At 48.1% G+C, this 17,746-nt stretch overlaps 1 protein-coding gene across 3 annotated transcripts; it reads right to left on the bottom strand.

The window, feature by feature from the left end:
* Positions 1-481: 481 nt before the first annotated feature.
* On the bottom strand, positions 482-16,986 carry nlk1 (nemo-like kinase, type 1). 3 transcript variants are annotated; one of them, XM_086290279.1, is made up of 12 exons: positions 16,498-16,984; positions 15,600-16,007; positions 14,090-14,219; positions 13,947-14,002; positions 13,523-13,629; positions 12,618-12,703; positions 11,681-11,890; positions 11,187-11,288; positions 10,613-10,699; positions 7,463-7,661; positions 5,589-5,682; positions 482-4,786 (listed from the first exon to the last, which is right to left on the bottom strand). In XM_086290279.1, the coding sequence occupies exons 2-12, from the start codon at positions 15,905-15,907 to the stop codon at positions 4,738-4,740; spliced, it is 1,428 nt and encodes a 475-aa protein (XP_086146405.1). In that variant the 5' UTR covers positions 15,908-16,007; positions 16,498-16,984; the 3' UTR covers positions 482-4,737. The 3 variants fall into 3 exon arrangements, with proteins under 3 accessions (XP_086146405.1, XP_086146406.1, XP_086146407.1); XM_086290280.1 differs by lacking the exon at positions 16,498-16,984 and adding an exon at positions 16,173-16,448; XM_086290281.1 differs by lacking the exon at positions 10,613-10,699 and having other exon boundaries at positions 16,498-16,986.
* Positions 16,987-17,746: the final 760 nt, after the last annotated feature.

Below are 17,746 nucleotides of genomic sequence, written 5' to 3'. Positions count from 1 at the left end.
CCAGAAATGAGTCCATCAGAGGGACAGCTCAGTCAGGGAGGCTGGGACAGTCTGAGCGTGTGCAGAGGAGGGAGGAGAGAGACCTCAGGGGAGGTTTGTGGATGATCCTCTGTGGCGCCACCTAAAGGAAGCAGGTCGTGACTACTTTGTGAATTTATACACACACACACACACACACACACACACACACACACACAGCTCAAAACATTACAACAGGGGAAGGGAACTCCAGGCCTCGAGGGACGGTGTCCTGCAGGTTTTACACGTGTCCTCAACATGTCTCCAAGTTCTCCAGAGGCCTGGCAATGAACTAATCATATGATTCAGGTGTGCTGACCCTGCAGGCCTGGAGTCCCCCCCCCTGCTGTAAAGTGTTTCTTTAATTTTTTGGAGCAGTCACATGACTGAGGAAAGCCGACATGAGATCATGCGGTGGATGCAGCGCAGCTGAAATGAGCTGCAGAGGAAACACGAGCCAGAGTTTTATCCAGTGTCCATTTATTTGTGTATCTGTCATTCACTACTTTAACTCTAAACATTTTTTTAAGAAATTCAAGTATTTGTTGGGAACACAAGTCAAAAAAACCAAAAACTTTGCTAAAACAAAGACAAAAACATCTTTTTAAAACATCATATTTAGAATAATCAACACATCAAGTTTCTTTTCATAGAAGAAAAACGAGTCTAATCTCTACAGCAGAGCAGCCGCCTCGCTCCGCTTCACCCGACGGCTGATCTGAGAACAGTGCAGGGAGGGAAAGACCAAACACGGGTCGCCTAAGCTGGAAGGACCGCTACGACCACGACGACAGAAACGAGGAAAGAGACGAGTCCGGAGGGAAAACGGCCGAGTGACCGCGCGTCTCTCTGAAGTCAGAGTTGCACTTTTAGTCGCTGCGAACATCTGCTGAACATCTGCAGGCTGGAGAAACGACCCATTCATCATCGACCTTTAACAGAAACTCACAGAAATAGGATTTGTGACCCAATCTGCAGCAGGAAACGTGCTGCATGATATTTACATCACATGATGGTCGCTTTGTTTACCTGCAAGCAACCCGAGGCTGCTCGGACCTGATTGGTCAATACAAACAAAAGTGTGAGTCTCTGGACGAGTGACAGGTTTACCTGACGAGCCTCACGATCACACCGCCAAAAATAAACTTCGTTTTTTAAGAACACAAAATTGTTTCCTTGACTTTTCTTTAAGTCTCCTAAACGGCCGTTTTCCACAGTTGTTATTGAGTTTACTGTAACAACCTGCAGACGTCTGCGGCGCTCAACGCTAACAAAGAAACGAACCAATCACACGACCTCCTGACGACGCTCCGGTGCCACCAATCTGTCCGTGCTCGTAATTTATAAGGAGGCCAAGAAAGAAGCTTCATGATGAACAATGTCGTCACACAGCCGAGCCTGTGCTGAGGAAAAGTTGGGCGTGAGGTGGAAGGAAACGCCTTCGAGGTTAAGGTCAAAGGTCTTCACACAGAATTCCTCTGCAGGACAAACCAACCAGCAGCAGCGTTCCGGTCATGTGACTGAAGTCAGACAGAGCTGTGCAGGGTTGTTGTTGTTGTTGTGTAAACGTTCTCGTTGTTGTTGTTGTTGTTGTGTAAACGTTCTCGTCTCCGGACTCGCATAAAAACAAAGAAAAACCCCAAAAAATCTAATTCGATCACAACAAACAAAAACAAAATAAAAGCCTGCTAATAAAATCACTTCCTAAAGATGAATTAAATAAAACGACCACAAAAGGTTTTCGTCATCTTCGACAAACTCAACCATTGCACAGCATTCAGACCCAAACGCTCTCCGCGGGGTAATAAATATACACATGCAGATATACAAGTCGCCCTCCGCGTTTCCACGGCGACGCAAGCTGAGGTTTCAGGGGTTCCAAGAAAGTTTAAAGAAACCAGGAGGGCGCAGGAGCGGCGCGGACGCCCGGCGCCGATCCCACCGAACCCAGGAAGCGAGGCACCGCGAGCTGTGGGTTCCCGCCGAGTCTTCACATCGCAAAGTTCGTGAAACGACCAAAAACAAACAAACTTGGGCTGCTTCGTCGACCCTCAGAGATCCTAAAAAGCTTCTTTGCAGTCACACGGCACTAAATAGGTGGGGGAGGGGCTGCCAATCTCCAATCAGAACCAGGCTGATGGATGACACGCCTGCTCAGCCACAGGTGTGATCACAGACGTCAACCTGCTGCTTCCTGATGCGATTTTTCCTTTTTCTTTACAACAAAATGAGAAACTGAAATTATTCATCAACTACTGAGAACATCAGGATGATTAATCTGCTGATTTCACACACACAGTAAAATCTGCTTCCGTGTTAAACAGGCGCCTCTCGCGTGTGAAACAGCGGCTAAAGCGGCGTCTGCTTATTTTCAAGGTGAAACCTTCAGTTTAGCGCGTTACCAAAACCACCAGCGGGCCCCTCAGACTGAAGGCCTGCAGGCTTGCGACCAATCACACTTCAGGAGAGCCGTGAGCATCAGGCACCGCTGATCGTCGACGCTTCAACGTTTTTAATGGGTTTGAAGCTACAAACATACGACTCCGCTTCCTGTCTGCGGCCGACACAGGATGGAGCGGTACAAGATAAATCGGGAGCTTTTACTCTGAAAATCCTCGTGCACATTTTCGGTCTTGTTCCCACCGCAGGACCAAAAGCCTTTTGAGGAACTGGGATCATTTATCTGCGTTTCCTCCACAGGAGTCCAAACAAAGCCCAGAAACTCCCTTCAGCCACTTCCTGAAGATCCCAGCTCCGAATCCTCCATCTGATGTTTTTGTAATTCTCATTTTGGCCACAAGGAGACGACGAGCACACTGCATTTAAAAGATGGATGTTGCTGCTGCAGACGCCGTTTGGTTAGTGAAGTCCCGTTTTTCACTCGTGCTTTTAGGCGGGAACGATCTGACTGAAAACGGCACATCCCGCTGAGCCTCAGATCACCATGACAACCATAAACTACGAATCTCCTTCATGTTTTATTCAGACGAGAAGCTGAGACCACAAACAGGAAAATGTTCGCAGAGCGACGCGCTTCTCTACAACTAACCCTTCCTGCAGCTAGGAGTCGCCCCCTGCTGGCCATTAGGAAGAACGCAGGTTTAAGGCACTTCTGCAGCGCGTTTTACACCATGCACAAGTGCCATTTAGCGCAGCACTTCCTGCGGCTGAAAACAAGTGTTAGAAAGAAAAAACTAAAGAGGGAAGCTGGAAAGACTCATTTTCATCCTGACAAACACTTTAGATCACACTCAGGAAAAACAAATCTGAGCTTCCAGAGTTTAGTAAAGGAACTGAGTTCTCTCAGATTTAGACGTGGGAACCCGATTACAGGGCTGAAGGACGGTTCCTGGGTTCTTGGGACCTTTAGGCTCCTGGGTGGTGGAGGAAACGCACCGCTGCCGTCCCGTTAGCACACCGGGGTAACACCGCCGCCTCCTTTTGTGGTTTCACGCAGTTCATCTATGAGGACACCTGAGCCTCCGCCTGACACGGGAAAACAAACAAAAAAAACAAAAAAAACCCAGCAGCATTTCACCCACAGCGTCCCGTCCACACCGACTCAGAGCGAGCACGAGGTAAAAGTCACTGAATCTGGAGGAATGATGGGGAAAGTGGTTTCATTTCCCCTCCAGTTTATTCTTTTTATAGAGGCTTTTATTTTTCCTTGGATTGAGGTAACCTGCCACGGTGGAGACACACCCCTGTCAAACACTCAATAAATTAAAAGAAAACGTCACCGTCACTTCCTCTTCCTGTTAGCGAGGGCGGAGGAGGCGAGCGGGGAAGTGTCAGAACACACGCTGAGACGGGAGGGAAAAGTCCGCATTAGGGGAGAAGCTGCCACATATCTGCAGATATCTCTTTCTGATCAGAACACCGCATCAGACGACTCAAAGCAGTCACAATTTCCTGTCGTCCTTTTCAAAATAAGAGTCTGCCACCACACAGCCTGGAGAAATGAAACTGAGGACGATGAATTCCTGATTAAACTCCTGCTGGACGAGGGAGAAGGGTGGTCAAACACAAGAACCGAACAGCTCGCTGGGGGGTTGGGGGGGGCAAAGGTAACCGTGTGTGCAGAAACACCTGTTGGTTAAAACCTGCTACATCTGTGAAATTGCATTATCATCACCACGCGGACGCCATGAAGACGCCGCGAGGTGAAAACACAGTGAGTGATGTGGTATTTATAAAGAAAGGAAACAAAGACCTTGGCGATGTTTGGCGGGCGATGTCATACCGACCAACCCATTACATTGTAGGCAGCCCCGCCCCCCACCGTGTTTATCGCCTTTTCGAATGAATCCGTATTGCACAGGGCTGGAATGACTTCAAACATCAACTAAGCATCGAATCTACCAAACAGTTAAAATCTTTAAAGTCTCTACGAACACATGAAAATCCAAATCCAGTCCACTTCCTGTGTCTCACGTCAGCAGCTTTTTTTTTTTTCTTTTTTTTTTTAAAGTTCAGCACCGAAAAACGCCGAGCGTCAGAAGTTTGGGTCGAATCACGGGGGAGGAAATATTTGAGGTTTTTCACGAGGTCCTGGTGTGGGCGGGTGTGACGGTCTCCTCCAGGTGAAGGGAAAAAAACAAAAAGGAAGAAGGAAGAAGAAGAAAAGATGACCCAAACTCTTCAGTGCTTTCAGATGCCACAGCCAATGAAATCCCCTCTCAAACTGCCGTCGCTCCTCGAGATGCAGAGGAGCGCCGTTCATCTCTCCTCCTTCCTGGACACCTTAGAGGAGTGCCACGCAGTGGACCTGTGGAAACAAAGACGGTGAGTGTTCACCAGGCCAGGGCGACGTCATAGTCCTCAAAGAGACAGACGCTCATTTTTCTGTTAGAGACAATACTGAGGTCACCTTATTCAATGTAATGTATACAGCACCAAACCACAACAGCAGCCTCCTCAAGGCGGTTTATATTGTAACCCCAACAATCAGACGGCCCCTACGAGCAAACACTTGGCAACAGTGGGAACAACAACAACAACAAAAAAAAAAAAAACAAAAAAAAAAACAAAACAAAAAACACTCCCTTTTAACAGGAAGAGAGCTCCAGTAGAATCAGGCTCAGATGTGGAGGAGAGATTAATAATTAGATGCAGAGGTGTATACAGGGATTAAGGAAGAAGTCTGAGGAGCTTGGAAAGAAAAGCGTCTGGACTTCTTTAAGTTGCTTGAAGACGTTTCACCTCTCATCCGAGAAGCTTCTTCAGTTCTAAGGTCAAATGGTGGAGGGTGGCAGGTTAAAGCCCTGTGGGAGTGCCCCCCCCCAAGAGGGTCAATGGGATCTGGGACTCTCCACCATTTGACCCTAGAACTGAAAAAGTGTTTAAGACTTAAAAGTTGAATGAAGAAAACGCCTGTATGAGCTGCACTCGGTGACAGTAGGAATAAAGAACTCCTAAACAGGAAGAGACCACAAACAGAGCCGGATCAGGCTTATCTTGTAGTTTTGCACCGAGTCTATGTTATCAGTTTCAGCACAAACGCATTGATTTTAACGTCGCCTTGTTTTCCTCAACCCACCCTGAAGTCCTGCCCTCCTCATCCTCCTCACCTGATGAAAGTCTTGAAGGCAGCACTCTGAGGATTGATGCACAGCGGCACCCGTTTGCCCTGCTGGTGCTCCGTGATGAAGCGATGGATCAACTCTGAGGACAGAAATGGGATCATCAGCCGCAATCAGTCGCAAACATCACAAAGGAAGCTTACAGCTGTAACCTCCAGTTATGGAGGACAAACTGCAAAAATCGTTATATATAAAAAAAACAAAACAAAAACCCCACAGTATACCACACACACCACAAAGAATAATAAAATATCTAAATTAAATACGGTATTATAGAAAAACAAATAATTTCAAGAGTTTCAAATCATCTCGATGATGATTTCACCAGGTTTAGACCTCCACACTCCACTTTCACAGTGAAGGCTACTGCTCTCTCTCAGAGTTAGTGTTTGTTTGTAGGGCTTTTATTATGAAAGGTAAAGAGGATGTTTGTCAAAGACTTGTTTGACTGTGCGACATCAATCACCTACTGCTGGGAAAATTAAAGTAAAAACCTGTAACAAACATTACGTGGCTACGGCTCGGCCATATTATACCGTTCACAGTACAACGCTACAACGTTGGGCAACGATAAGAAAATGAAATATCGCGATAGAATATGGGTAAAACGCTCATGCGCAGTGCCTTTGTTTGCGCACTGCGTGGTGTTTGTCCGTCAGATACACAAATTGTTTTGTAGAACATGCAAGCGGCCGTCGTTATTGCCGTATTTGTCAGACTACGGTGCTCGTAAATCTGGGAGTAATCTGGGTCCTAAACTCAGTTTACTTCAGGTCCTAAAGTCAAACGGCCACTGCAGCATCACTGAGAGTTAAACTGTCTAAATTCTTTCATCTTTAATAAAATGATCAGCGTTGCTGCTTTACCAGGTGTAACGATGAAGTTTAACATCCAGGCATCCATGAAAACAGAATTCATTACATTTAACGGAGTTAGACGTTAGCAGGAAGTTAGCGGAAGTTAGCTCGCTAATTACTTAAACACGCACACTTTACTTTTATAGCATGTTCTGACAGAGATTTCTGAAGCATTCAAACGTACAGCTCTGCTATCACTTCCAACATGAATGAAAGCAGAAAACTAAACAGCAGTGACGTTTGTAGGGTTACTGAAGTTGGACTAGCTGCTATATAACGATGTGCTACGTGATCGCTAGCTACACAGCTATGTTAGCATAGCATAAACAGTGAAGCTGCAGGATGAATGCTAACTTTCTTCCACCCGATTAAAGTTAACGTGAAGGTTCCTGATGGTTAGAGACAAATGCAATCGCATGGCAGGATGCTGTAAACGGACCAAACTTCAGTCAGGAGAACTGAGATAATCCATCCACAACACGAGGTTAGTCATTAATAGACTGCAACAACACAGGAACAGAGCTGCTGTGATAGAATTCAGCATTAATGAATCAATGGTACACAAGTGGAGGAAGCAAGAAGAATGAGCTGAATAAAGTTTGATTTATCTGACTGCTTTGTTTTGCTTAATGTGCATTATAATCCCGTGCAGCTTGTGGTCGGAAAAGTCCGTATTTGACTTTTTCATTTGGCACACTGCAGTTTAATGTTGCAAAGCTCCTCTTTTTAACTTCAGTGGATATTATACATGGTTAACTCAGGATATGTCAGCACATTTCTACTGGAGATGCCTTTGGTTAACTTTCATCAAGGAATTTGTATTTGCACTGTTAAATGTTGTTAGCCAATTATATCGTCAGTTATATCGTTTTCACAAATTTTCAAATATATATCGTGATGAATATTTTTGCCCATATCGCCCTAATCTATTCGTGACCCAGAGCGAGTCGCGCTTTCATGCTCAGACTGCCGCCAAAGGAAAGCATCACGGTGCCGCCGGCGTACCTTTCCCCTGCCACACTGACAGCAGGCTGTTCTCGTAGCTGTGGCTGAACGGACGCTCAGCGACCGGCTCAAAGTCCCGGGTGTAAACTCGCCCGCTGGGGACGGAGTAGCAGCACTGACACATGCAGGTGTGGTAACGCAGACGCCCTTCATCCAGGTAAGGGTGGGAGAGGGCGTCGCTGCCCGAAATCCTCTTGGCCTGAAGAGAAGAGCAGAGGAACAGTGAATAATTCTCCAGCTGACGGATTCAGGTGAGACCATACCACCATACCACCTTTATTTATAAAGCACTTTAACATAAAACCAGAGTTCACAAAGTGCTGTACATGCTAAAAGCATAAGTAAAGAAAATTAAAATGAGATAAGATAAAATAAATAACTAAAAAAAAAACTAAAATAAATTAAAACATGTCAAAACAAATTAAGTCAACCCCTCTAATCAATGCCAAAGGCTTCAGCGAATAAATATGTTTTAAGAAGACTTTTAAATTCAGAGAGAGAAGAGGCCTGCCTAACATGCAAGGGTAGATCATTCCACAACTTTGGAGCAGCTACAGCAAAAGCACGATCACCTTTAAATTTATACTTAGTTTTCGGTACCTTAAGGAGCTGCTGATTGGCGGACCTAAGGGAACGGGCAGGTGTATATGGTTGTAGTAGCTCCGAGAGGTAAGGGGGGGGGGCCAGGCCATTAAGAGATTTAAAAGCAAATAAGAGAATTTTAAAAACAATCCTGAAATGTACAGGTAGCCAGTGGAGTGAAATTAAAATTGGGGTAATGTGCTCAAACTTTTTTGTTCCAGTTAAGAGACGTGCTGCAGCATTTTGCACAACCTGCAGGCGCCTAATGGACGCATCACTAACCCCAAAATAAAGTGCGTTACAATAATCCAGCCTAGAAGTAACAAAGGCATGGATTACTGTCTCAAAATGCTGTTTCGATAAGATAGCCAAAATAAAGCCTAATTCCCTCAAATGAAAAAAAGCTAGATCTTACAACAGCTCTGACCTGGCTTTCAAGTTTAAGATTTGCCTCTATTTTAACTCCCAGATTAGTGATGACTGGTTTAACATACTGTGCCAGTGAACCAAGATCTATAATAGTGGCCTCAGAAGCGCCACCAAAAACCATCACTTCTGTTTTCTGTTCATTAAAATGTAAAAGGTTCAAAGCCATCCAAGTCCTTATTTCATCAAGGCATCTGAGCAGCGGGTCTACTGAGAAGCCATTTATCTTTTTAAGTGGGAAATAAATCTGGGAGTCATCGGCGTAGCAGTGGAAAGAAATCCCATGTTTCCTGAAAATAGACCGAAGGGGTCGGAGATCTAGAGAGAAAAGAAGCGGGCCTAAAACTGAACCCTGTGGGACCCCACATTGAAGAGAAGCAGCAGAGGATACAAACTCCCCGAGTTTCACAGAGAAAGTTCACTCTGCCAAATAGGATCTGAGCCACTGCAGTGCGGCACTCCGCATACCCACCAACTGCTCTAAACGGGAGATTAAAATATTATGATCCACTGCATCAAAAGCAGCAGTTAAATCTAACAGCACGATAATAACACAGTCACCTGAGTCATTTGCCAAAAACACATCATTAAAAACTCTTAAAAGGGCAGATTCAGTACTATGTAAAGCTTTAAAACCAGATTGGAAAACTTCTAAAATACCGTGTTCTTCTAGGAAGGACATTAATTGCTTGTAAACTACCTTTTCAAGAATCTTTGAGATAAAAGGCAGTTTGGAAATAGGTCTGTAATTCGCAATAATATCAGGATCAAGAGCAGGTTTCTTGAGTAGAGGCTGAATCACCGCATGTTTGAGATTGACAGGTACAACACCAGAGGACAAACTACTATTTACAATGGATTGTACAGCTGATGCTATAGTGAGAAAAACCTCTTTGAAAAATCGAGGAGGGAGAGCATCATAAGGGGAACCTGAGGGCTTCATGTGAGCAACCAACTCCTGCAGGCAGAGCAAGGAAACTGGCTCGAACCTGTCAAAGACAGCAGAGCTAGGGACAGGGGTAGAGCCCAAGTACTGAGCCCTGTGCAACACCCTCAAGGAAACTACCAGTCACACACATTCAGCCGGGTGTCACGTGAACATCTGTCCTGCTGGACTAAAACCAGCGCTCAGCTAACGAGTGACACCTGAGTTTGGCAGTGGATCAACAGCTGTGCTCGATCGTGTCACCACTTTCACGGAAAGGCCGTGCACGTGCTGCTTTTCATACAGCACAAATATCCACAGATACAAGGCGCAACCCGGGCACAGAGTTAAGGTCTCGGTGTGAGCAGAAGATTTAAAATGTCAGACGAGCTGCATTAAATCCACTCTGAGACGAAACGCTAACAAAACAAAAATCAGTCCAGTTCCTCGAATGAAAGGTGAAAATCTGCACTTCAAGCATCTGTTTGGTTTTTAAATCCACGGTGTTGAGAGAGACAACAGCTGTGACAAAAGCACAGCTGTGGAAACATCTGGGCTGCACCGCCCAGAGTTCCACCTTCTGGCTGCAGTAGTGAGTTACATCACAATGGATACTTATCAGTGGGACAGAAACCTTTTCTGTGCTGACGTCACCGAGTCGCCTCAGCTGTTACAGCTCAGCGATAACTGTCCAGGGTTTCATTTCCTCAGCAGTAAATATGATATCTGGTAACAGCAACAGTACGTGGCTCTCCTGAACCCCAAACTGTGACGAGGAAAAACCCTGAAGACCCATCAATCAGCTGGTGTTACTTACAAGTCCACAAGACCCGCTCACCAAATCACTCGCCAACGACTAAAAACCCAGAGATTTACCGCCGTCATGCTCGCTCTCTTCCGAGCTTCCTGCCAGGGTCGCCGACTCCTCTTCCTTCTTCTAACATCTAGAGACTCGTAGCCAATGGCGTGTGCCGCTCACCAAACTTACACCCTGAAAGAAGCGGCGAGGGCACCGAGCGGGAACGAAAGCCGAGCAGACCTCGCCGTTACAGGCGATGCGACTTAAAGCTGTTCGTTGGAGTAAAACAGCTGCAGCGTTAATTCAGACCGAGGTGTCCATGTTTGGGTCACAACAGCAAACATTAAACAGAACGAGCTGAAGGTCAGAAGACGACAGAGCGCCGGAGGAGCCGGACATCAGCTCAGCATCAACTCACCGGATCAAAGACCAGCATCCGGCAGAGGAGGTGCACGGCCTCGTGGGTCGCTCCGTCAGACAGCATGTAGAGCACCGACAGCGACGGCTGAGGACCAGAAACAGCACGAACAACAAGTCAGCACCGGAGACGCTGAGACGATCAACACAAAGAATGAATGCAGCAGAGTCACAGTCAACGTTTTTAAAACTTTAAGACTTCCTGGTTCAAGTGTTTGTGATCGTCTGCGGTACAAAAGTTTCAGACTTTTCAAAAACATGAATTGTGATTGTTTGTGCGAATGAGAGTCTGCAGCTGCAACGCAGCAGAACTTCAGGTCAGATCTGATCTTCCATCATCACTCTGTCCCACATTTCCCAGTAAACCCACCTCATTACCTGGCAGACATTTTGGATGTGTACCGTGTCTGTAAAGCGTTACACAACCACCACACGTTAGCGGGAGCTGCGGGGTGACCGAGTGGGCGGCTACTGTGAACACACGTGTGTAATAAAAGAAAGCAACGCGGCCTTCTTCCAGAGCAGAGAGCGGCGTGCTGCTGCTCAGCTCACGAGCACACCACGCAGTCACGTACCGGTTTGTGCGGCCCCCTCAGGATGTGGGCCCGGGCGCCCTCGCAGGCCGCTGCCAGGGCCGACAGAGGCGGCGTTCCCAGCAGGTCGGTGATCAGGTCCAGCTGCGACACAGAGACAGACCGCTTCACATCACAGAAGACCAGACAAAGGTTTGGATTTGTGGATCCTCAGAGCTGGAACAGCCGTGCCGCCATCTTTAATCCCACTTTCCGCGGCACGACTCAAACACGGATTCTACCTGAGCCGAGTCCACAGGTGAAACATTTTAACATGTTCATATAAACTGAAATCAAAGCTGAGAGGTGGATGTACATCAAAAGTTCAAAGGTCAAAGTTACGCATACATACCTGAACATCATCTTAGCCACACCTCTGAACTAACAGGAGGAGGAGCTAACCCTGTCACCTGACTGAACCTGTTATCAGCAGCTCTGCAGGTTTTTTTGTTTTTAAATGAATGTGTTGCCGGTTGCCATGGCGCCCGGCGTCTCACCTGCTGAATGGGACTCTGAGCCTGGAAGAGGATGCGTCGCCCCAGCAGCTCGGCGAAGATGCAGCCCACCGACCACACGTCGATGGCCGAGCTGTAGTGCCGGCAGCCCATCAGCACCTCCGGCGCCCTGTAGTACTGAGTCACCACCTCCTGCGTCATGTGACGTGACGGGTCGGGCTCCTCCACACGCGCCAGGCCGAAGTCACAAATCTGAGCAAAATGGAAAAAACGTCAACAGCTCTATCCGAGTCACTCGAGCAAGCAGCTGATTGGTTTCCTCGTGTTTTGGAAAGGCGGCAACTTTTGTCCCTCCCACAGCGCAGCGTCAGGCCCAAACGCAGCAAAGACGTTTCAACACCACGAAAATCTGAGTAACTTCCCAACGAGTGGTTTCCTCAGACTCATCGGCTCCTCCTGCTTGGTGTAGCTACAAACGCCGCTGTGAGAGCATCGCCGTCTCTGAGCCTGGTACAGGTCGGAAAAGTATCTGTTGTATGTGTTAATTATTGCCACAACGATCGTGTTTTAAATAAAGCGCGCCTCGTTTTTGCCCTTAAAAAGCTCAAACAGACGCCCTCGTCCAGTCGCTAAACCCCGCCCCTTTTCCACTCCAGTTTCAGCTTTAACTGGTGATTTCATGAACGGGAGCCGTGCGTCTCTCTGCACCACGCCTGCCACAGACTGGGGATCTGTGACCCCCCCGCCCCCCGCTTAAACAGCTGTGATAGGCTCCACCCCCTGGATCATCAGAAAACCGTTCCAACGTTTTAGCCGCCAGCACTGACCGCGGTGGTTTTGCAGGTGTCGATTTTGCATCTCGACCGTAACGCAGAGCAGCACAAGTTACCATGGCAATGTACTTGGTAACAAGCGAACCGCCTTCATAACCCCGGTAACCAGGCCTCGCGGCCTCTGATACAGGCGAGTGCGGCGTTACCTTGAGCAGGCAGTTGCTGTTGACCAGCAGGTTTCCGGGTTTGATGTCTCTGTGCAGGATCCCAGCGGAGTGCAGGTACTTCAAACCTGGACAGGAAACAGAGAGGAGGTCAGAGTTTTAAGCCTTCACCTGCTGAACCTCGATTCTGCAACGTCTGTATCGATATGCGCCGAGGTCGTCACCTTCATGGAGGAAAGAGTTAAAGTCGTCCTCCTGGTGAGCGACGACAATGTTTAAATCAGCGGTCCCCGCCGTCCGGTTTATGCCCAACAACATTTTCACAGGCCGGCCTTTAAGGTGTCGCAGATAAATACAACAAAATCAAACCGGCACCAAAAGAAGATTTATTGATAACGCAGGAAAGACCCGGAGAAACCGAGTGAACGATAGAAACGAGCCTCAACTCTCGCGGCCCGGGACTGGTCCGTGGTCCGTGGACCGCTGGTCTAAACCACCAGCATCACTGTGACGACTTCTTTCACTCTCCTCCGTTTCTGCTATTCTGCTTCCATCTCGAGACATCACACGTCACCGACCCGCCCGGCGAGGTGACGAAGACAACTAACTCCCAGAACTACAGCAGGAAACTCACTTCCTCCAGTGAAGTTTAAAATTTCATTACTAATCTGAGATTTAAAGGGAAAGATGGAGCCTGCAGTAGGACACGCTGCTCGCTGCAGCTTATGAGACCGTCACAGGAAAGTAAACAAAGCGAGGCAGCGAGACTGAACGACTGTTTAAATATAGGCCGAGACATTCGGAGGCGGATGATGATCGGCAGCTTTGCCTCTTCAGGAGAAAGATGGACGTGTGCGTTTGAAGCCGGCGGTGTATTTAAATCTCGTACTGAACGCGATCATGTCGCTCGGCCCGTGTGGCGGCGGGACGCGAAAGAGCCGGCTCACCTCGGAGGATCTGGTAGAGGAAGACCTTGATGTGGTCCGTGGTGAGCGGCTGAGGAGACACGATCACTTTGTGGAGGTCGCTCTGCATCAGCTCTGTTATCACGTAGCTGCGGGGCGGTGAGCAGTCAAGGAAAAAAAATAAAATGCACACGCTCACACACGGACCGACCTCCGCCTACACGAGCACGACGCATCGCCCAGCACCGGCCTCCGAGGCGGGGGAGCGCCGGGGCCGCTCAGTGAAAAGTGCCGATGTAACATTTTTTAGAAATGATGCACATTAAATATTCATCAGCAGCCTCGTGCTTCACATCTGCGAGGAGCTGGATTTAGACCGGACACCGGCGGCTAAATTAAGCGAGTTAAAGGAGGACGTGAGGGAGAACTAATGAGGAGAAACTGGGACAGAAGGACTGAAGGATACATCTCCTCGAAGCAGTCGATCTGCGGAGGCTGCAGAATGTCCAGAGCCGACAGAACCTGCACGGAGAGAGAAAAACGGCATCAGCTCAGCGTCCACATCCAAATAAGAGCCTCTTCAAAATAAAAGCGCCCGCAGGTCGTTACATTGTCGTGTTTGAAGAAGCACAGCATCCGCAGCTCTCTGAAGACCCTCTTGCAGGAGACCAGGTTCTGGAAGACGTTGGGCATCTTCTTCAAAGCCACCTTCCGGCCGTCCCGAGGATCGGTCACAGACCTGTGAGGAAACGAGGCGCACGCTTCCTGTCACAGCTAGAAGACAGTCTGACGACACAGTTTAGGGTCGCTCGGTCTGCAGACACACAACAGCTAACTGCTGCTCAAAGTGAATAAAGTTACAGTGAGTCACAGGTTCAGCGCAGCGACTCTAGTGCTCAGGCCATGGCGGGTTAATCCTTTAAGTTTGGGCTGAAAACGCTGCATCTAAGAGACGAGACGGTGCTGCTGGAGGACAGGTGCAGTTACCCAAGTGTGGGGCTCACGTCACACACCTACATCAGCCTCACTGTGAAGCAGAGGCCACGTTCATATGGATGCAACTGCAAATGAGCCGTGTATTCCTCATATGCTGATGCCAAACCACATACAGGGACGTGCACGCCCACGGTACCAGAAGATCAGGGCCAAACATTTTTACTATGACTGTTTAACCAACACGACTCATGAACGTACACAGGAAGCAGAATTAAAGCTTCACAGTAAATGTGCTGGCCCCTCTTTGGGCTGCAGCGTCTCTGGTGGACGGCGCTAATCTAAAGACGAGGGAAACAAGCTGCTCGTCTGCACACGGCTTCACCTGGAAAACAGACATTTATAAAAAACACTCAGTGAGGGGGAGCTCTGATTGGTCAGTTACATTAAAATGAATCCCTGTATGAGGTCTTTAAACCTCCGATGTGATTATTAAAGTAAACTGAACAGAGTGTGGAAGACAAGACGAAGAGCAGCATCAGCTCCTTTGACCTTTGAATAAATCTTGTTTCACTGAGCCTGATTTAGCAGCCTGTCACAGACCCACCCCCCCAGCAGCAGTGAAGATGATGCTGTTGTAGTTTGCGGTGGAGCCTCAGGCGGCCGTGGTTTGGTCTACAGTAATGATGTGCAGTTCTCACAGACAGTTTTACTCTCCAAACTCCAGCTCCTATACCAGCTGGGAAGCAACCGTGACGTTTACCTGTCGTGAATCCAGCCCGGCTTACATAACAGCAAACACACATTTTCTAACATGTTCTACACGACCTGTTGACTTATCGGCCCACTGACAACCAATCACACGGGTTCAGGCTTTATCCAAAACACACAACCCTGAGGACAGCTTGGCCAGGTTACAGCTGGGGGGCAAGGCCTCAGGCTGCAGCTGTGCAGAGCATCAAAGGTCTAAAACCACTCAAACCAGCTTAACCAGAAATGATCAGAGGCTGGTGATGAACCCAGATGGCGATGAGGTGATGCCATCTTGTGTGGTGACAGTTTGAGCGCATGTAAACAAAGATGGAGCTGAGTTTCAAGTCTGCACAAACAAGATGGAAGTCGGAGCAGAGGGAGCTTTCTGACAGCAGGGATGTGAAGCATGATTACGATCACAGCGTTTTCTTACCAAACAACTCCAAATGCGCCATAACCGATGGGTCGGTCTGGCTCCATCTCTGCGGGGCTCGGCACCTCGCTGGCTGGGTTGCTGTAGGGCTGAGGCACCGCCGCGCCGCCGCCGGTGCTTCCTCCGAGGGCTGTGGGGTGACGAGGGGTCCCTGCCGGGGCGGTGGGTCCGGTGAGGCACGGTGTGGCGCTGAGGCCCGTGGAGGGGGCTCCGCAGGAGGAGCTCACGCAGAAATACTTGTGGCCCAGCTCAGAGCCCGGAAATAGGTCTCCACACACGGTCTGCCGGCCTGCGCCGTGAAATGCCATCCTCCTCCCGGAGCACCACCCGGACACGGTCGCGTTATCTGCCGCTGCCTGCTGCTGCTAGGCTCGGAGGACCCGCAGCTCCCCGCTAAGCATGCCCAGCCTGTGAAGGAGGCAGACACACGTCAACGCGCTGTGGCTTGAAACACAAACACGTTCACAGGCCGAAGTGTGCTAGTTAAATCCAGGCTAAATCCAGGCCCGCGGCGGAACGGACCTCCGACACAGCCGAGCCGAGCCACCTTTGTTTGTATCAGGCTGCGCTCACCTGGTTAGTGGAGCAGCTAGCATCCCCCGGCTAACTAACGAGTCAGCGTCCAAAAACAGAAATATAAAATAATCCACCCGCTGCTCCATCACCCAGCTCGGCTGCACAGAGACCACAGCACCCACTCAAGCACACGCATCGATATTCACTCTTATTTTTCTTCTAAAACCAATAAAACAAAAACGCGTCCCAGCTAACCAGCTGTTCTGGCTAACCAGTTAACCCCCCCGATGACCCACATAACCATCACCGGCCGGACGAGCTGACCTAGATCGACTAAGAAAGCGAGCTTTCCCCCGCGAGGTCCAAAAATGAGCCTACAAACCTGACTCGGTTAAGCAGCCGATAGCATGACACGGAAACGGGCTTAAAGAAGGCGAGAAAAGCCGAGTTAAATCCTCGAGCTAGCCGGGATGGTTAGCCAGCGGAGCCGCTAGCTGCAGCTAGCTGCGGGCTGCTCACTAGCTGGCCGCGACGCCGTCACAGGCGGAGAAGAAGCGTCCATATAGGCGGTTTCTCCTCTTTTCCGGGTGGAGGTTCATCCAACGGCAGGTTCCGAGCGGGGCTTCGACCCAGCAGGGCTTCGGCTCCGGACTACAGCGACAGCTTAGCCCGGCTAGCCTGTAGGAGGAGCAGGTGAAGCCGGATGGGGAGGGTGGATGATTTTTTTTTTCCCCACTCTGCTGTAAACACTGGGTGACAAATTAAAGGAAAAGAAAACCCAGAATAAACGAGGATAAATGCAGGTGCTTCCTGACACAGGTGCGCCACATGGTAACAGCCAATCAGCATCCAGCCCTGTTCTGCACAGGTGTGAACACAGCAGGCAGGTTCAGCGGATTCTGGAGGCGTTTAAAATGGATCAACAGGGCTGATTGTTGGCGACCATTATTGGTGCAAATTCTGGTATCGGTAGGACCCCACGTAAACACACGGCCGCTATCCCCGATAACAATGCCGATACTTTCATCCAGCTAATGTAGGGGAGAGGTGAATCATCATCATGTTTGCAAATTCTGAACACATTTTAATGAGCACTACATCACTGTTTTTACTTTCCATAATAATTAGATAACACAACAGAAGATATTTCAGAATATTTCATTTTAAAACTTTGTTGGAGTCCTACGATGTAAATGTGCGTCTCTAAAGAACTCAGAGTCACCATCTGCTGTCTGTAAAACAAAAGACATCAATACAAATTCTATATTTATATATACATTTTATAAAATGATCTTTTTCCCAATTATTGGAGTAGTAGTATTTTTAATGTATTTTTCCATGACAAAAAATTATTTAACTACGCACTGAAACAATGTATCGATCTGACCGTTTATACGCAGCCAGTATTTGGATTATTATATAACACTCTTGATAATCGGTCATCATTGGGTTATATGGAGGACTCAAACTGCCACAGTTTAACATAAATAACTCAAATACGTCAAAGTATATTTAAATTAATTGAAGTAGTATTTTATAAAATGTGGCAAAAATGTATTTTAACCTGAATTAACAAATACAAAATATAGAAGTTTACAGGCAAAATAAACCCCATAAAATAAAATACTTAT

The sequence above is a fragment of the Aulonocara sp. 'chitande type north' Nkhata Bay genome, linkage group LG4 (assembly GCF_057382095.1).
Source record: "Aulonocara sp. 'chitande type north' Nkhata Bay isolate Kocher_YH1m ecotype deep benthic linkage group LG4, A_spYH_male_GT1.1, whole genome shotgun sequence".
Classification (NCBI taxonomy): domain Eukaryota; kingdom Metazoa; phylum Chordata; class Actinopteri; order Cichliformes; family Cichlidae; genus Aulonocara; species Aulonocara sp. 'chitande type north' Nkhata Bay.
The sequence above is the reverse complement of the archived record's forward strand: the minus strand, read 5'-3'. Positions and strand labels throughout refer to the sequence as shown.